This window comes from Strix aluco, chromosome 16, assembly GCF_031877795.1.
Source record: "Strix aluco isolate bStrAlu1 chromosome 16, bStrAlu1.hap1, whole genome shotgun sequence".
In the NCBI taxonomy this organism is placed as follows: Eukaryota; Metazoa; Chordata; class Aves; order Strigiformes; family Strigidae; genus Strix; species Strix aluco.
The window spans coordinates 5,872,912-5,894,137 of record NC_133946.1 but is presented as its reverse complement, the minus strand read 5'-3'; the positions used below and the strand labels follow the sequence as shown (position 1 = coordinate 5,894,137).

At 40.7% G+C, this 21,226-nt stretch overlaps 1 protein-coding gene across 1 annotated transcript in view; it reads right to left on the bottom strand.

Moving 5' to 3' along the window:
• LGR4 (leucine rich repeat containing G protein-coupled receptor 4) overlaps nt 1-21,226 on the bottom strand; it is an 82,533-nt gene that overhangs the window by 33,846 nt on the left and 27,461 nt on the right. Inside the window, exon 2 of the mRNA XM_074841956.1 lies at nt 13,421-13,492. Coding sequence (XP_074698057.1) covers nt 13,421-13,492 — 72 coding nt within the window. The remainder of the gene's footprint in view (nt 1-13,420; nt 13,493-21,226) is intronic.

The following is a 21,226-nucleotide window of genomic DNA, read 5'->3' as shown; positions in this document are numbered from 1 at the left end:
GCATCTGCTGTAACTTCTCCCTCCCCCTCCAAAGAGGCTGGGGATTATGATTTGTTTTAAAAAAGCTAAACTAAATCCACTTGAATACCCTCCCCCAATCTCACTTCGTGTCACTAACACAACCTACAGAGCACTGGAAACAAAATACAGCTGAGCCAGAGCAAGGCTTGCGTGACTTCAAACAGCAAGACTTCGCCTACCTCAAGGCAACTCCTGTTTATTCAGCCTTTTTGCAACCAACCAACAGAAAAAAAAAAAAACCCTTGCAATCCATTACATTTCCGTTTCTTCTCCATCTGGCAACCTTCCAGGAAACAGGATACAACTAGCCAAGTGTGCAAAGGCTTTACTAATCAGATTGCCAAATATACATTTATCATTCACGTCCTAGCCTTGGGGAGCGTGGCTGCTCGTTAGGAGGTTTCAACTGCAGCTCTCCAGCAGGCAAAGACCAACATATCACACACTGCTCTCAACACGCTTCCCTCTGCTGCAGCATGCAGCAGCTGGGAGGATGGAAAGATTTCTTTTTACATAACCAGGTTCATTTTAAAAGAGAAACAGAAAATCGGTAGCATAGAATATAGTCCATGTACAGCATATAAATTAAGATGTCACTGAAACCATCCAGTCAGGTTTTCCACGTTACCTCCTTTCAGCTGTCTCAAAAATAGTCACATTCAGATTTTCAAATATAATGTTTAAAACAGTTAAGTATTTAAAAACTAAAAAGTACCTCTGTTTCTCTCTTTCTGTCTCTCACTCACACAGTAAATGGGCCAAGGAAAATCACAGCTTTATCAAGCCCCAAACTCCAGCACAACAGAAAGGAAGGAAACTTCATCTCCTTGCAATGAGACTCACTGATCTGCTTGGGACCAGCCCATGCTGGGACAACTCCACGCTGCTATGAAGCTACCTGAAGGCAGCCCTACATTTACACTGCCGAGGGCTGAGTACTCATCCTCTCCTTCTAGTGGAAGGAGTCTGAGAGACCTGGTCTGAAAGTCCATCTGAAGTTACTGAGCCAAGGTGAATCACCAGCTCTTTCTCCAAAAGGCAGAGAACTGCAGAACAGATCCATCCACAAAGACACTACAGACTTAATTTAATAGACAATTGTAAAGTGCCCTGCTATGCTATAGGCCACAAAAACTTAATTAACCGTTTTTTACTTCTCAAGGTACACAGACACAGGAGCAGGCATCATCTCAAGTGGGGTGTAAAAGTATATCACACTGACCAAGAGTTTTCCTGTTAACCCGACCATGACTCCCCTCATTTGGAAACTCTGCCCAGGACTGCAGATATCCTGAACTAGCCCAGCCGAGTTACACCTTGGAGGCTTCTGCAGTGGAGTAACAGTCGTAATGTGTGACCACATTAGCACCTTACTTCTAGGTTGGCAATATCCTTGTAATTGCTTGGTATTGAAAATTGTAGTCCTCTATTCTTTCTTTAAAAAATAAAAATTGAGTGTTTCAATGGGACAAAATTTCTGCAAATTTGGACAAATTCAAATAGACAAAATCAATTTCAGCATAGCAGGATAATAAAGTAGGACACACAGAGGACAAAATACTTCTGCTATCCTGTCATATATAGGTGAGCAATACTCTTTAATCATTATTTTAAGTGACACAGGAAATGATCTCCAGATGTAGAGGACACCTTGTTATTACAGAAATCAGGATACAGTCTGGCTGGGGAATAATCTTCCATGGTATCTCATTCCAAGAGTACACAGCAAGCATAGCTTTTTGCACTGAAACTCTACAGAAAAGCAGCAAAGACTGTTTTCTCTCTTTTGGGAAATTAAAACTTCTGCACTTACGAGTCTGGCAACCCGGCTGCACATTAACTGAGCCAAGTTAATCACTGGTGTCACTCCAAAATCAGGGAGGATGTCCCAGGGATACATTTTTGTCTGTAACAATTAAAACCATCACTCTCATTTTGACAGGATACAATACAAACTTCTTGGAAACCTCTCTGTTTGTCTTGCATCCCAGATGGTGATGAACCTCAGGTTACTTGAGCAAAGAATTAGATCTCCTGTCCTTCCAAAGATCTCGTGCACATACGCAAACTGTTTTTGCTGTGGGGGTTTTTTTTCCCCTTTGGTGGTATTCCAGTATTGTCGTAACCCTATCTATTCATCTGGTTCCTGATAACGATACATTGGCTATTTTTTCCATGGATCAAGTGTAATCTTACTTCCTCACTGAAAACTCAAATAGTAACACAGGCTGCAATCCTGACACATCATAATAAATCACCTGATTTATTATTTTTATTTCTACATTAGCTGCTGTCTGGTAAGACCCAAGACTCCTAATTCAACATCTAGTCAAGGCTGACCTTCCACATTCCTTACACAGACTATCCTTCACTGCCCCTCTGCCCACACGACATCTCCTTTTAGCTCTCCAACTTTGACCTACCTATTTTCATCCCATTGGAAAATATTCCATTGCTTCCCCACTTACACTTTTGCAGTTTCTTTACTTTTTTGCTGTCCTACATTAAACTATTCTGCTGTCCTTACGTGCCTGTCCCTAAGATCAATTTTTTAGGGTTCTTTGTGCTCCCCACACAAATTTGAATGTTACTTCATGTTCTCTTGCCACAGAAGTAACCTCTGAAAATGCCTTATAGACACACTTGCTGGGTATCACAGATTACATTTTCTCAAACTTAAGACCTTCAGGTTCCACTTACTCCAGAAACACAGCTACTTCGGAACAGAATTCAGTTTTCGTAACAAATGATGCATAGTTATGTGCTACAATTTATTCATCATGGTTTGAAGCTTTACACAAGAGGTAGAGCCATTTGCAGGAAAACACGAGGGGCTCGCTGCTTGCCCCACGCAGAGATCCCCTGCCCGGCGGGGCACACGCCTGAGCAGACAGCTCCTGCCCAAGCTGGGCAGCTGCAGAAGGGGAGGGGCTGGTAAATGGAAGCTGTATCACTGGACTAAACTTCGCTTTGCTTATCTGTGATTAGCAAACAGCCCCTCTGGGACTTTTGTCAGCTGCAGCCTGCTGCACTGCTGTGAAGTCAATCAATAACCTACAGATTACTCCCAATTCTTCCACGCCAATTTAGCATAACTAAACCGATACTTTATTCTGCGGCTGCTAATGGAAAACGCATTTGTCCCCTTCTCCTTTTCCTGCAGTAGTTTCAGTATTATACAACCTCAACCGCTATTTATAAAATCATGAGTACGTAAGCCAAGACACATCAGGACCGAAAATGGAAGCCTGTAACTACAACCAGCACTGAAACTGCACCACCTCCTTCCAGCTGAGTAGGCACTTCTCACCCTGAGCTTTCCCTTTCTAACATTTACAGCTTTCTCACAGTTATACTGAACTTCAAGGTAATAGCTTGTTTTCAAAATGCATTTCCTGGTCTAAAAATTTAAAATGTCTAAGCCAACTAAACCAATTGATTAAAAGAAGTCTAAAGCTTGTGCATAAGTTCTACTGTTAAATTGTCATCAAGAGTCACCAGCACCCACTTCAAGACAAAATATGGCTCTATGACATTGCTTTTCATGGACTATTAAAGAAAATTTATAGTTATATTTTTTCTTGTTAACAAGAAAATAAATTATAATGGATTTTGAAGAAAGCAAGCATTCCCACCCGTGCAAAACATGCTCTATCATTCAATTTGCAAGCAGTATCTATATTGGGGCAAGACCTCCTTGAAGTAGAGCCCATAGGCTACAACACATATGCACTGAAGGAAATATATGTAACCTAAAACCATTAGTATACAATATCAGCTGTTGAAGCAAGCTGCCTTTGTAGTCCCGACCAGTGTTCTTCAGCAAAGAAACAGAAGTTCAGAAACATTTTCTAACACGGACGTGTCTTAAACATAAGCAACAGTATCATGTTGTCTTGGAAATTGGTAATGGCTAGTCTACAGCAGTAATGACAAGTTGTTGCAGTGAGCAGCTTTGATTCCTCTTACCTCCAAAGCAGAAAGCAGAATACATTTTATAAAATGCACTGCCTTCTCCCTAATTGCCTTTGCACATCTTGCACTGTGTTGTGGTAACTTTTCTCTGCTCTACCACAGGCCAGGTAGACGTTTCCCTTGATAGCTCTCTCAAGGCACTTGGGTGAGTCTGCATATGCTGATCCAGGTTCCACTACTCTGGATTTCGAGTTCCCTCTAATTTATCACTGCACAAATAGCAATCATTACAGGCACAATCATGTTTAGTTGAGAAGGAGCTACCCAAGACGAATATTCCACCTTCCTCACCATGATGTCCAAACTTAAATACTTCAGTGCCAGAATAGGGGGAGCTGGCTGGTTCTCAGGATTTTCTTTCTTCTACCTGTCCCCTCAAAAAAAGCCATATCAAATACTAAACTTCTCCTTTTTGCTGTGGATGCTGAGAGGTTGGGGTCACTTAGCTGTGCTATGGGAATGGCTTCCATAACAGTGGGCTGGCTGCTCAGAAAGCAGAGGGGGATTTGTGGTTGACAGCTCCGGTTCAGAGGACTCTGACACTCTGAGAGGGATCTGTGGATTCAATACCAACTGCATCACAGGCCAGCACAGAGAGCAACATGCAAGGGAGACGGGCTGTCTGCTGCCCAGACTGCTACACTGAACTGACAGGAGCTCTTCCAGCATTGACTTGCTCCTTTCTAGCTATAAACACATTTCACTTACCCAGTCTGTAAAGCAGAGACACAGAGATGAAAGTAACCAAGCTCAGTTTTGATCAACTGGGATGCAACAATTGAATCGACTACAGATTTGTGCTTTTAGCAGAAAGTGCTATATTAGTATGCTCAGAAGGTTACCAAGATCATGAAATCCTTTGATGGCTGGATGTGAGAGGGTAAAAAAAAAAAAAAAAAAAGACTGTTGAGAATCCTTAAAGTTGCTTCGATCTGTTGATACAGCCTGTCTCCTGCCCTGGCATTTATTGGCTTTCCCGGCATGGGATCTTTTGAATGACCATGCATTTAGCAAGTAACACTGCCAAACGTGGAAGTGGATTAAATCCACCTATATTTAGCAGTTGAACATCTGTTACCACTTTCCTAACCACTTCAGATACATACTGGGTAAATACAAGACCCAGGTTTTATAGACACCTTCACAATGAATGACCTTAGAGAAATGGGAGTAATTTTCAATATGATTCTTTGTTTCAGATGTAGGTCAACTGTTAACTTTCTCCCATCTGAAAAAAAAAAGAAAAAGCAAATATTTTATCAGAATCATCTAGAATTTTACTTTTATATAGGAAGGGCAGGAAAAGAACTTTACATGAGTAGTGGTTACTACTTCTGTGCCAGAGTAAGATCTGCCAATGCTAATTAGGCAAGAGTACCTCAGTACTCACAAAAAATATACCAAAATACAACCACCCAAGAGGAGGGGAGGAAAGGAGGTAAAAGAATGACTTAATTCCACACCAAAGAATTACTTAATTCCACACCATGTCTTCTTATGGTAACACACAGTGTCATACCACAACACTATGATGACAACGCACTCAATTACTTTTCTCAGAGTACGGGGATAATGCATTTACCTCCAACATACAGGATTTGTTTTTTCTGCTTTTTTGTCTGACTATTTAAGGTTTTTGCAGAGCTACATGTGACTATTCTTGAGGCTCGAGCCTGGAACTGGCTACCTGCTCGCTTGCACACGTACATCTTTTGTCCCACCCTCCAATTCCTGAAACCAAGAGGAGGAGGTGGACTGCACAGTACAAGCACTGTTTAGGGAACTCTACCTGGAGAGATCCAGCCTGAGAGCTTCTGAAGCTACCACTCAGCCTCCAGAAGTTTCTTATCTGGTTTATATGTTCAGACAGCCCCAACCTGGCAGCTCAGGCAGCATAATAAATTCAGGCTCGTAAGACGGGTCTTGAAGCATAACACCACAAAGTTCAGCCTCCAGGCCATTCAGCTAAGCCAGCTTGTGTGTGTGCGCGCATGTGAAAATAATGCTGAACGCTGAAACTTGAAGGTGACAGATAAGGAAAAAGTTTTGTTTCCCTCTAAAAGTACTTGCAGCAGAATAACCTGTCTTGGGATCTTTATACACAACCATGCCAACTTTTGAAATTAACATGTAGAAACAGAAACTGGAAAGAAACTTCCTCATCTTCTAAAAAAAATGGAATTTACTCAACCTATTAGCATGTGTCCCCACAAACAGGAAAAATATGCACCTGTTAAGCACAGCAAGAACCTTCTAAGCTACAGAAATGTTATTCTTATATCAGCAGGACTGATACTCACCCAGAATCAAACTGATTTAAGACTTGCACAGATAAGAAAACATTAATTAAACACAGGTTGGCCAACATCATTTAGCATCTAGTGCAGACCAAGTAGGTGATGTTTAAAAATATCTTAGCTGACTGTGGTTAATTCTACTTGGGAGTCTTTGCCTAAAGGTTTGTCTTGACTAGAATTTGAAGGTGCAAGTTACAACATGCCAACACACTTTGTAAAGCTCCAGCGCACACAAGGCAGCAAACATTTCTAATGTATGCTAGCTGGTCAAGTCGAAGCTTAGGCTCCTAACTTGCTACCACACGTGAAACCTACACCTCGCATTTTCTTCATTAGAACTTTACCTCTTGGAATTCAGGCTGGAGCAACTGAGGAAATTACCTTCTCCAGCTGTTCAAATATTTGGAGCTGGCAGATGGATGAAGAGCATTCATCGGCTTCCAACCCAACGTCAGTCGGCTATTTTTGAAATACCAGCAGAGGATGTCTACACTGGCTGCCTTTATGACAAAGCAGAGGAAGAAAGCTCTCAGCTGGTTCCTCAGTCTCTGCTGGTAGGGTCGAATGGACAGATATGGGGTGGTAACATCTCCAATTGTACCAGCAAGTTTCACAAGAGGATGTTTAACCACAGACTCAGTTACTACACATCAGCTAACACAAGGCATCAGGACAACTTTTCTCATGAAGAATCATCCTCACCTTTTCTATTCAAAACAAGCCTTTCATCTCCAGTTTCCCCACTACAGATCCTGGGACTGCTCATGCTTATGAAAGGGAGAGGAATTGCACCATCTCATCAATGTTTGCACACTACCTTGAAAATACTACTTTAAAAGACCTAGCACTGAAAGGCAAAAAACCTCCTTCCACCAAATACTCCACAGCCAGGTGAGGAAAGACTGCATCCCAAACTAGCAGCTCAGCCTTGGTGGCCTTGGCATAACTCCAGCACATGTCTTATTCATAAAATGGAAGTAATAAAAAAGACAGACACTCCCCTCTCTCCCCAAGGATAATACAACTTGGTGCTGATACAGAAATTAGAAGGAAGGGGACCATCTAAATTACACTCTGAAATGGATACTACAAAAGCAAGCAGCTGTGACATTTCAGCCAGGTGGACATCTTCAGCTGCAGTCAAGAGGAAAAACAACTCCAGACATTTCTCTTGCTGGTACTTCCTGATCACAACCTTATGGCAAAAACACCTCATTTTTACTGCCAGTATGAATTTTAATTAATTCGTATGTTCTTAAAATATACTTGGTCAATTAAAAGCCACTATCAGAGACTCTGGCTGAGGGTGGGGGAGAACAAGGGGGGCTGAGACATTTAAGCAAGATCTCTTAGTGCTGTAATCAGCATGGATATAATTAAGCAAATACTCAGTTACAGTATTTCTTTTCCCAAAAAACTGAAGTTGCATGCATGCAGTCTCTCACTCACTGTTTATTCATCTCTCAAAAAGCAGATTAGCATTGTCTTTAACAAAAAAAACTTTTATTGATATAAATCTTCCTTTTATCACTTTATTTTATCAGCCATTAAATAAAAACTTAATAAAGTCCTGCCCTTGACTGACAAAAAAAAAATTTGGAGGTAGTGTCACAGAAGAGAGACTGCTTCATATCACATATGAACAAAAACCAGAAACACAACAGACCAAGACAACAGACCTTGGCATCAGCACACATCTTGAACGCAATCGAGCACTGCTGTCTCTTGGTGTTTTCAGGAGGGATTATTTTCCTCGCAGTATTACTGGGCATGATACAGTCTTCTAAACCACAACAGTCAGAGATGAGAGAGCATCCTGCCTAACCCTTGTTGAAGATCAGAGCCCTGTCCCGACGCTGACTGGCTGGGAGGTGACCACTACTCCCCTTTGGACAACCACGTGCTCATGCCACAGGCAACCTACAGACAGACGGCAGGACAGCTTGCTGTCCTCTGCCTCCCCACTGCCTCTCACATGGACCAGCAGCCAGCCAGCCAAAACCTTATCATCTAAACCTTACCCATCAATGCAGGGCAAGTATGACAACAACATTTTAAAGGGTTAAGAGTGGAAATCAAAACAAGGTTAAAGGGTCATAAAGTCAAGGAGACTTTTGCTTTATTCAAATGGTTCAAGTTTCTGAAGCCAGACTGGATAACCGGCCAAGAATAAAAATCATTCTGATTTGCCTTCCTTGATAAGAGTACCTTTTAATTAATCCAGCAGATCACTCACAAATATAGTGAATGGAAATCATAGTTAAAATTCTTCAGACTACTTTAGATAACTTTAAATATCAGAAGGAAATGCAAACCTTTAGAATAACATCAAAATATAACACAGCCTGGCTTTTCTAGTTAAAAACTCACACTGGAAAACAGCTTCTGCTTTCTAAAAAACACTGCCCTATCTAACTCTATTTCCCTCTTCTAGTTTTCTATAAATACTTTAAGGTGTGGTTAGAAAACTGTGGCCAAGTTCTTCAAGGATTTTTAGTTTCCATATCAAGTTCAGGGCTGCAGCATATTTACATTAACGTTTTCTGGAGAATACACTTCATTAACTGCTGTGGCAAAACCCTTGGTGGTCTGCTCCTCGCTGACTCTGACCATTGCTGTTTCAATCATTTGCAAATTACTTCCAGATGGGTATCAGTTACACAGAGATGAAGAATTTTTATAACATTTATAAATAGTGCAAGAATCCTACAGACACGTGATAAGTATGCTATGCAATGACATGCACAACGAGGCTGTGAACAGGGCACATGGAGCACATAACCCAATGGGCAGATTCTGCTCAGTGACAACCTGGAATCACAGAATGGAAGGGGCCTTAAAGATCACTAGTCCCAACCCCCCTGCCATGGGCAGGGACACCTTCCTCTAGACCAGGTTGCTCAAAGACCCGTCCAACCTGGCCTTGAACCCTTCCAGGGAGGGGGCAGCCACAGCTTCTCTGGGCAACCTGTGCCAGTGTCTCACCACCCTCACAGCAAAGAATTGCTTTCTTATATCTAATCTAAATCCACCCTTTTCCGGCTTAAAACCATTACCCCTCATCCTATCCCTACACTCGCTGATACAGAGTCCCTCCCCATCTTTCCTGTAGCCCCCTTTAAGTACTGGAAGGCCACTAATAAGGCCTCCCTGGAGCCTTCTCTTCTCCAGCTGAACACCCCCAACTCTCTCAGTCTGTCCTCACACAGGAGGTGCTCCAGCCCCCTGATCATATTTGTGGCCTCCTCTGGACCCACTCGAGCAGGTCTATGTCCTTCTTATACTTTCCCTTTGCTTGTACCTGCAAGTAATACTCAGGTAGGACACTATCTCAAAGGTACAAAAACTCAGATTATACCTACAAATCTGATACTCTGCAGGGCAGTCAGCTCCCTAAGGATGACCATTTAGTGCCACTTCAGATGTCTTCTTCCATCTGGCCCCAACTGCCATTCCAGGTGGCCATCAGTCTCCCATCTGCATCAGATCGGCCAGTCTTGTGCGGGTGTCTTGGATAACCAGCACGGGATGCACGCATCGGAACACCCAGGTTGCTCACCCTTCAGTGACGTTGAAGGCACATGTTGATCGAGCAGCCAGCTTTTACAAGTCTAGTACTCTGCTTCCTTCACTTTTATTTGCTAGTGTTCATTTTAGGATTTGGAAAATGATCCTCTGAAGTCTCTCCAGACTACCAAAAATTCACTGCATTAAGGAAATGCAATCCCCATTTTAAATGGCTTCTACAGCATTTTTTAATCCAAACCTCTTCATATGTGCAGTGTGTAAGACTAAGTTGCCTACATAATACATCTAATTGCCTCCCATTTACATTCAATTAAATTCTGCGATACTATTTTGCAATATTAATTAACTCTGTGAGGGGCTAATCTCCCACAGCATTTGACGAACGACAGGGCTAATGCATGATGTGAAGAGAAAGGTGTCTGGGGCTGTCTCCTGGATGAAGAGCTATTAGACTCCGTGGTCGTGTGGGTATTTACTGCATTTCCATTAGTTTGTGGGATTTTCATTTACTTTAGACATGTAATTCTTGGGAAAAGTTCTAGATGGAAAACTTGCTTCTAGCACAAACCACTTTGCTTTAACGCAGTTTCTTCTTCTTTGGCATGGAGATTCACACTCAGGTTTCTGTGCTGAAAGAGTGACTTTGCTAGTGCCTGGCAGTCAGGATTTGGATCTGTTCAACTATAAATAAAAGCCAGGAAGAAAGTATGAAAATCATCTTAGAGTGGAGAGGGAAAACTGTGGTTGTAGAGTGGGAAGTGCAAGTTTGTTTTTTTTCTGTCCACAACCAGCAAAAATAAAGACCAAAAAATTTCTGTACCCTTCCCCACAGAGGAAAAGCGAAAGTGTCCTGTCTGGTGCTGGTCATTTCTATTAAGGAGGAAAGCTGCTTTGATTTGAATCTACTTTATTATGTTCCCTCTAGGAAGAACGTGACCTGAAGCCAGGGAACCTGAGGTTGACCTGTGCATGGATGACCATAACAAGGTCTTTAGAGAAAAGGAAGAAACCTTCCTCATTTCACTGCTGGTGGGCATGGCCAGAGCCTCACTCACAAGTCTTGGTTAATGGTTTTCAATTGAGAAGCACTGTACACAGATACTGTCTACTTATGGCTCTGCTCTTACGGTCGTTTTCCTGTCTTTTCGTACCCCTGATAGCTGTTTAATTAGAGAGAGTTTTTCTTTTTAATCTTTCTGCAGACCTCTGCAGCTGTAGGAGGTAACTCAAACAAAATGAAAACTGTATTTTTTAATTGATTGTACTGAAGAATTATGGTTGATTCAAATATGTCCAAACATTTGGCAAGTGTCATTTTTCCTGTAAAGTTGTTTTTTGGGCTTTGGTTTGGTTTTTGTTGTTGGTTTTTTTCCAGAAGTTGCTTTAACATATCAAGTAAGTGTGCCAGGAATGATTTAAAGCTTCTGGGTGTTCACATAGAATTCTGAGCTTAATGCTAGACTATGCTTTTGCAGACTGAAATGCTGGAATTCAGGGGACAATAAGGTACACGTAGCAAATGGCTCTTAGGCAATAAGCACAACAGATGATGGCTGAAGGCTCTGCCTTTTCTCTTTACCTCCTGACACACCCCAGGGTTTATGGAAGTTACACAATATGCACACCCACCAGTTAGGTTTTATTGCTTAATTACTTATAAGGAAAAAATGAAGTCTCCCACAGTCATCTAAAGTTGTGAAAACAGAATTGTTTGGGTTTTTTAACTTTTGGTGTGAAATATGACTATAAAGAATTTGGAAAAAAAATGGATGGCAAATATAGTCTAACAAAACATACAGACATACAGCAGTGCATATTATAAAGCACATGGATAATGTTGCTAGTATATATTCTGAGCCAAGCAAGCTAATTCTTCTATTTTATTTTTAAATTGACTACTCATGCTACAGAGTCTGTCTTAAATTGTGTCCAATACACACACGCACCATCTGAAATCCTGGTAAAGCTATTTTCCTTCATGAGGTATTCTCGACAACATTGCAAATTTAAGCAATATCTAAAATCAGAGGGAATAAACCAGAACCTGTTAAGCATGAAATAAGATATCACACACAATTCATCTGACATAAATAAGCTCAACTGCACTCTACAATTGTACTGACCCGAGTCAAAACTACTTAAAAACCAGGGAAAATGGAATTATTTAAGTGTATTAGTAATGGTAGCTGCTACATTATCAGGATATGAAAGAGACCAAAATTGTACGGAGAGGTAGAACACCTTATTAGACCAACCAGTGTAGCTGGGATGCAAGGAAGAAAAACAGAGAAGCTTTCAGGAACACAAGCCGTTCTTTCAGGAGCAAAGTGATCCATCTCTTATCAATTTCTCAACATCTTTGTTCCAGTGAGGTGTGGTGGTTGTACTGGTCATAGCAGATAACCAGAGTCAAAAGGTTCTGGGCCTTATCTGCAGTTCTGCTATGCGGTTAATTTATCCTGTTGCCCTCTACAATTGGCTTTCATTCCTTGCTTCAGTTTCCTGACCCGTGAAGTCAGAAGAATGCTTCCCTGCACCATAGGGGTTTGTCTCTTTGGGGAAATTAGCTGTTCTTTCCCTAAGATGCACTTACTGAAAAATCTCTCAACGCAGCATTCATAGTTCCAGTCTAGCCAAAGTCATAAATGAGGACAGCCTTACTTTGTATTTTAAATGCTCTCTGATACGAGAAATGCTACTTGGACTGAAAATACAAGAGAAGAAAAGCAAGTTGCAGTGGTTTTGTCTTATCTATCACTTATTACTGAAAGTTCTCAACGTTCTCTGGCAAAGGTTGAACCATTACCCTCTCTTCATAGATAAGGGAACTAAGGCACACAGAAGTCACTTGTCATATAATAGTTGTCACATAATTACTAAAGTAGTAATTGAAAGGCAAAGCCTTCTCCCTATTTATTGACTCTGAAATCCAATCTAATTTGGGGCTATGCTGTGAATGGGTGCTTCAACTTTGCAAAGGCATCTGTTAAGACTTCAGTTTGGCAAAACACGGCACATGAGCCTTAGCACAGCATGAGGATTCAGAAGCGCAAGTATCACCTAAGTAAAACCTAAAAAAAAAAAAAAAAAGGCAAAAAAGAGAACAGAACAAGAGGGAGATGGGAACTGGAGAGAGAATTTCTGCCAGAGTAACTAAAAACATGAAGCCCTGTACCACAGAACTTGATTTTCTGATGCAGGTCAGGATGGGCTTGTGAGCACTGCATCTGCAGCTGACAGAGGCAATGGGAGCAAGATGCTCAGTAAATGAAACAACATATATTTTATGGAACTTATGCAACAGCTATACTGTAGCTCCTTCGGAAACAATGGTAATTACACACCTCTCGTGTTATCTTTGGATAACACTATAATTAGTATGTGTCATCACTCTAGCCATGATTAAAATAATTACCGTAAAAAGTCCCTTGTAAGTAGCATTTACTGTTCCGGTTTCCAAACATGTACAGGATTATTTTTTTAAAGTGTAATTGCTTTCTCTGTTCGCAGCTCAACTCAACGCTATTTCCCCACCCACCTTCCACTTTATGCAGCCATCTGATGTTGTAGCAAAACTTGAACATGTGTGAAATACTTACAGCTCTTCCAAGTAGGGAAAGTTCTTGAACGCATCCTCTGGTAGCCTTGTGATGTTATTCATGCTAATATCTCTGGGGAAGAAGAAATACAGATTTATTAATAATCAGTAAGTGATTTTTACACTCTAGGAAAAGGAGGAGAAAAAAAAAGCCTGATCAGATGGTATGATAACAGAAAAAAATACTCTAGCATCACACAGCAATATCTCTTTCTAGAAAACTGCATGCTAAACTTTCAAAGCACAGTAATTTGAGAATCCAGTCACAGCAAAGACCTATATAAAGGGAAGTTGATAAACAAGTCTTCTGACACCTCTAAGCACCAAAAAAAAAAAAAGACCATGAAAATGCAGGGTATGCATGTATGGAAGAGGCTCTACAGTACTGTTATCCCCAGTACTAATTTTTACCAACTTACACATGCATACAATTTTAACACAGATGATTAAGACTGCTCTAAAACCACAGCATATGAAAAAATTTAAAATAAAAAAAAAGATTGTGACCACCCACCACGCAAATTTTCATCCCACAATGTCTTTTAAAAAAAGAATACATGCATTGGGACTTAATAAAGAGCTTCTGGCAAACATGGCTTCTGGAACAACTGACAAGAATAGCAGAAACAAGTCCTAGCTCTACCACAGTCATTTTTTTTTTTTCTACAAAACCTATAGAAGTCCTCGAGGTAATAGTTTTAAGCAGATTTCATTCTCAATCCATGAGCAGAGACAGGCCGGCAGCAAGTGCTTACATGATAGGTATGCAGACCTGTTCAGCTTTTTTCTTTCTGAAGGAGCAGTAAGTGGCAAACTTGGTGCCATCACCTCAGTTCACACCTACATAACCATCACAGATAATCCAGTCCTAAAGCAAGTTATTGCTCAACGTGAGTAAAAGTAGCACGAAAACAATTCAGTTTGATAATTAAACTAATAACTGCCTAACAATTCATGGCATAACCCAAGTTCTTCATTTCCACTTGGTTACCACTTTTTTTTTTTTTTTAAATGTGCAGTTTAACAAGCAAATCAGTAAGACTCGTTAGTACAGCCCTCCCAGCTTCCTTCTGCTTGCTGTCTTCCACACATTGTTCTCTAGCATCTATGTGCCACCTCCCCTTCTATTTCAGGTAAAAAGCAAACAAACAAAACAAAACCACCCCTTCCATCTCACTGACAGTCAACAAGTACCACTGAAGCTCCTGCATGAAGATCTGAAGGGCTGGTGACTGCATGCAGGACAGCAGATATTGTTTGCCACCTAAAAAGTTTGACTGTGGAATAAAGCACCAGCCCTTGCCTACTGCTGGGGCAGACATTCTTAGCCCATCCATAGCCATCACTATTTTTCAAACAGCTGTCCCAACTGGAATTACCACTTGTCATGAGGCAAAGAAAGGTCAATTTAGACTCTTCCTTCTATACTGAAAGGGCATAAATCCCTGAAGAACTATCTGTAGCAGAAAAACAACCCCTTGAGAAATTAAGAAGTTTCATGTTCAGGATACCTTCCATGGCTCCCACCTATGAGAAGACTCGGTGCTGACCTTAGGAGGTTCAGTCAGACTCCTAAGGGGAGCAATGGGCATGCAGAAGGGGGTGGTGCTGCTTCTGAGCAAATGGTATCTCAGGACATTTGTACCTTCTTTCATGCTGTGACAAACCAAATGCCATGTCAGCACCACATAACCTACCAAAAACGTTGCAGCAGCTAATTAAACCACTTTTTGCAAAGAGTGCCCATGTTATTCCTCCAGTTGCCAGACCATAATGTCTAATATAGCTCATTTTAAAAAATTTCCTTATTTATACTGACAACAGAATGCACTATATAAAAAAACCCCATAGTTACTGGGAAAAAAAGTACTTTTTATCCCCACAGCAGTTGACAACGTCAACTGATGTCAGTGAATTTATCTTGAGAACAACAAGTAACAGGCAACTGGTCTGCCGCCCCCGACCCGAGCAGCACAGGCCCCCAGCCGCCACCAACGTGAACATTGCGCTCTTACACTAAGTCTAGATACAACTGTTCCTTTAAACTAGTGTTTATTAAATATCAGGCCAAAACTTCATTCCTCATACCCCAGTGTAAACCAAAAGAGTTATTCTTTGGCAGCTATTAAGAGTATACTAACATAACTCCAGAGCAATGGAGATCAAAATAAGGTTCAGCACATACAAAACAAACCCAATTGTGAAAGAAGACCAAGAAAATTCACTACAGCACAATAGACTCCTTCACTAAGCTCCAGAAGGAACTGGAGATGATTTATTTCTGAACTCTACAGCCCGCGTGCTTTAAGAGGTGCTTTGTGTCTCAGCAGCAGCTTGGGTACCGTGAGATGCTGCAGTTGCTGAGGGGGACATTTTTCTTCTCAAGCAAGAAAGTAAATACAACTATAAGATACATGACTCATCACCTGTCTGCTCCACAGGAGACTGCAACTTTTATTCTCCCTACCCCCCCCCATATACATTTTTCAAATTGTCATGAAACACGTTTCACACATCGAGGCTAGTCCACTCCTTTCCAGAAGACTACACATCCCCTTCCAGTATCAACTGGAAGCATTTCTGAATAGGGCAGAAGGGTAAGAAGGGAGTGGAGACCCTACGTGAGTCCTAAGAAATAGCAACCTGTGCAAGAAAAATCAAAACTTTCTCAAAAGACTGTCCAGGGAATATAAAACCTTATTATCATATATACCATATTAAACAGTAGTAGTAAAAATAAGTCAACAGCAAGGATCATCAGAAGGCACTTTATGCGTAGCTATACATCACTTTGTCGAGGATTTTGACTGCAATTACATTGCTGCACTACTTGATAGCTCTTTAGGACAGAAGAAGCAAGAAATCACATCCATCTGAAAACAATGGTCTTGAAGCTTCCAGAGGTATTAACGCCCGATTTTCAGAAGGGTCATATGCAATCCTGAACAAAGTCAATGGAAACCATGTAGACATACAGCATGGCTGACATCCAAATTCTATGTAATTTCGGCATTCTTTGGGATCTGAAATTAGCAAAGAATGTTTTTTTGCCTGTAGCTCCAAGTGTTAGCATCTACAATTTTAATATGGGAGGTAGATTCTTTGGATGTAAGCATGAAACAGAATAGCTTAATAATAAAGTTTTGAGAAGCACCATAAATATCCATGAATTCTACTGAAATTTATTTTCAGCAAAACTGCTTTTGTAACAAAAATAGGTACAAAAATGCATTATCATATAAGACTTCAAGGACTGCTCATCATCTTGTTTTGCTAAAAAGCTGGAATTACTACAAAGTTTCTGTATTTGCCTTCATTACATGTGATAGTAACTTCTACTCAGTAAATAAGCCAATCCTTACAGCACTGATTCACAGTCTTCGGGAAACATCAAACCACCAACTTTCAAAGTTTCTTACTGATCACCATATAAGCTTAAAAGCTATTTTTGCATAATTAAAAACATTATGTAAAAGCAGTTTTGCTACAGAAATCACAAACTGATTTCTAATGCCTCACCAATCAACAGACACAGGTAGATCACATTTTGAAAAACTGCTTTAAAAAAAATAGTTTCAACATAGGAGGTGAGAAGGTGAAAACGCATTAATCTTACCTGAAATGCACTATCAGCAAAAAAGCAAGCAATACAGAAGTGAAAGGCCACAATGAATTGTAGAAGCCAAAATGAGACACTTGTTGTGCTTTTATATATACATATAATTTTTTATTATTATTATTTTATTTTCATTTCACTCTACAGAATATCCTCAAAGAAGGAGTTCATGGGCACTAACAATATTATGTAGTTCATGAGCTTCAGTGCAAGAATTTACAAACAATATTAGCAAACATCCATATCACTAAAATTAGATGACTTAGTAACTACTCTCTAATAAGTTTGCTTAGTAAATTTGGAGTATACTTTTAATAACACATGCTTTATAGATGAATTACAACAAAAACGGACTAGCACCATATATTATGACAAAATAATGGCAAATATTTCTCCCAAAACCACTGTCCAAAACAAAGATAGCCCTTGCCAAGTTTCTACTGCTTTTATTTTAGAAAATATTCATTTTACTGTTCCTAAAGTTTCAAAAAGTAAATCAGTCTATACACAATCAAGGAGGCTGTCCATGTAATAAAGATAAAATATTAGTACAGGCCTTGGATATGTCAAAGAAATCTGCACTGAGAAGCTACCCTACTCCACCTGTTCCTCCACCTCTACTAGAAAGACCTCAGGCCTAGGAGCCCAGAAGTCATTTATGGTCCTAATATATAAAGTTCTAAAAATGAATAAAATGAATACCTAATATACTTTCCCAACCTCTAGCAGTGTCTACAGGAATGATGCTATCACACCACAGAAGGCTCACGTCAGCAGTTACCTAATGCCCCATTTCAGCAAGACTATGCTGAAGGACCCATTCTGGACTAGGTTATTGCATCCAGACATAAGTCCCCTAAAAACAGCTCAACACCCACAAACCTTTTGATTGCCACCAAAAAAACAACCCCCAAAAAACAACAAACAAAACAAAACACCAACAAAACCCCCACAGCTGCCCTAAGTTTTACTGGTATACCGAAGTTCAGACTCAGTATCTGGAAGACTTATCTTCAATTTCTTGTTCTTTCATCACTTTGCAGTATGATCTGCCAGCCCCAGCAACCTACAGCTCTGTCTTGAAATTAAACTCAGCCTCATGCTTATATTTGGGACCTTTTCCCTGGGAAGTGCAAAACAGACACAACAGCTTTAAGTGGGAAAAGGACAGCAATGCCGTGGTTTTACACTCTAGATTCATCAGGAAAATGAAGAAGGCAGGGGCAGACCGGCACCTTTCAGCAGTTAGCCATTAACCAGGCTTATCTGTACCAAGCAGCGAGGCTAAATCTTCGCTCACTAACCAACTTTAACCGAGGCAGGTCAGGGCATGATCAGGCAAGGAGCTGGCATCGAAACTAAAATGATGAGCAGCCGAACGTGGTAACCTCTTTAGCAAGAAAAGGCTGCATCTTGGGGATAACATGAATCACAGCCTCACAGTTACAATTAGTTTCGCCATTTCAGGTAGGAGAGATGTAACACCAGAATACAAACAAAACCGTGCTCCCTCCTACAGTGCTATTGCTGCCGTGGCTGCAGTTTTGAACGATAAATAAGGCTCTCACAGCCAGTCAGAAGTTTTGTCCTTCTTCCGGGAAGGTACTAGAGAAAGGATTAACAAAAAACAAAAAACAACACAAGTAAAATAAGTAGCTTGAAGAAACCTACTGAAAATGGTATTTCACCATCCCAGGTACTGCAGAGACTAATTTTTACAGGCCAAAGGTGAAAATCAAGCCATGGTACTCCAGCAGTCATTTGCTGTCTTCCACCTGCTTCAGTAGATCCCTTCAGGTTACTCTGACCTTTACTTCAATCTTTATTTCCAGCTTAGTTTAGCAAAGTCCCCTGCTTTCACCTAACACAGAAACACTTTGAAGTCTTTAAAAATACTTGTACATATACTAACCAGCAAGGATGCTAAAAGCTATGAAAACCTCCCTCTTGAAAATTGGCATCAAATGAGGTAAATTAACTTGGGAGAGGAAGGCACCTTTGCTGGACACAGTAAAAAACACACAGCACCACAACTCCTCTCTACATAAAGCAGGAGATATAAACTACTCTTAAAGCAACCAGCAGTGGAGATGTCAGAAACTGGAACTAGGCAATATAATGCACTTAAACTTTTTTATTATACTCCTTCTGTGCAAGAATTCCAGTTCTTGATGGAACGTTTTGGTTGTTTTTTTTGGTTTTTTTTTTTTTTTTTAAGGATTCTTTATTCTACCACTAAACAAAGTCAAACTTACCCAGGCTTCAGGATAAGCAGAAATACTTCAAATCTTGGATGGCAACTACCTAATTCTCTCACATTTAAAAAAAAAATAAACTCTTACTTATCTTTAGAAACTGGCTTCAGTCACAGCTTTCATCAGTGGTATCATGCAAAAGAGAATTAGATAAAATGCACAGCATGTCACAGCATCTCCTGCAAGGCACTGATAGCTTTCTCTCTCATTTTAAAGTACTGCCTCTATCATAAAGTAGCCCAACCCTTGTTAGATTTATCCCTAAATGCCTTTCTTACAGATTGCCAGAGCTGTATTTTGGCTGGAAAGGACAGCTAACTAGAGATGATGGAAACAGAGGAGGGGGACAATAATTCTTGCACAAGAAGAAAAGCTGCAACAACAAAGAGAGATCACAAAATGGGAAACACAGACTTCCTGTAGAGGGCTACAGAAAGGACAGGCAAAAATGATAAATAAATTAGCTCAAGATACAGGCAGAGAATGAAAGCTAATGACCCACAATAACTGATAGGCATTGAAAAGGAAAACGATGCCAGTCTCTCTGGACTGAGGGAAATATAGATGTAACAGCCTTTTTTTTTTTTTTTTTGACAATACCTACCATTCTTCACTGCATCTCCCCAGCCAAAAGGTGAGCACATTTTAGGCAAAGAAACCTTCCTCACTACCCAGGCTCTGGTGTGCTGGCATGTCTCCTAGAACTCACAGGAGATGCCAGGGCTACGCTTTCTATCCTGCACTGCAGCCTTGGCTAGCAGCACTTGGATCTGCACTGAACTGGGGGCACACGCACCTTCTCACCACATTCGTGCACTGCATCCAAAGGCATGCTAACAACCTAATATACTCCACTTGGTAAAGAAGATCTTAAGCCGGAAAACCATGACATATCTAGCTACAGAAAAGGAAAATTAGATCTCAGCCAAACCCAATCAAGATTGGCTGCTTGAAAAATAAAATCAAAATACCCCCCCGCCATGTTCCCCTGCACTTCATTAATAGCTAACTTCTTTCTGGCTCTCCACCTAACCTCTATCTTTTGTGAAGTTTAGAAGGGAAGGGGAAGAGGGAAGCGGGGAGGGGGGGGGCGGATAGTGTTTGTTGAAGGAAAGAAGATCATGTTTCAACAAGGCACCTTTAAAATCCTATAAAATACTCCCTCAGAGCAAGCTTAACCTGTTTGCTGATAGATAATAGCATGTAATACTGTAGGCTCCATTCAGTCTTTTCCAAGGTCTGGGCCCTCTGCCACTGAGTTATTTAATTATAACACAAAACGATTTAGGCAGAGCTATCTATATTTGAATAAAGCCCTCCTACCTACTTGTACAGAACCATTAGGTAAAAGGTCTTAATCTTATGTAAAGTTCTCCAGGTAGTAACCCTGATCCAGCTTCAGCAGTACTAGGAAAAGCTGAAGCTGTTAATGTCTTTAGAAACTACGTTAAATAAGCCAGGTTATTGCAAATGGAAGCCAACATGATGCTGGAAAATACTCAACAACAATTAGACACCCATTACCACTGGGACCATTGATAAGTGGATAATGTCCTGATTACATTAACACTGGTGAAGATCAACAAGACAAAGCAAAAGACATTTTTCTTAGTATACCAGACCATCAATTCTTTGCCAATTATCCAAAAAAAAGGGGACAGAAGTATATGCAGCTGTATGGCGATGGTCAGTGTTTGACTTCGGTCCAGGTCACGTCTGCATTAACCAGGAGAACTGCCTGGTGGTGTGGCAGCAGAGGGTGGGCAGGGGAGAGAAAATAAATCAGGGAAACTCAAGGTTAGACCAATCTAAGTTGTGCTGCGGTGCTATTGTCTTGAAGGAACACATTCGGTGCTGAACTCCTTGTAGGAACACGCTCACATGATGAAAACCAACGTAATTTTCAACCAAATCACACACCTCAGCAGCCAGTCCC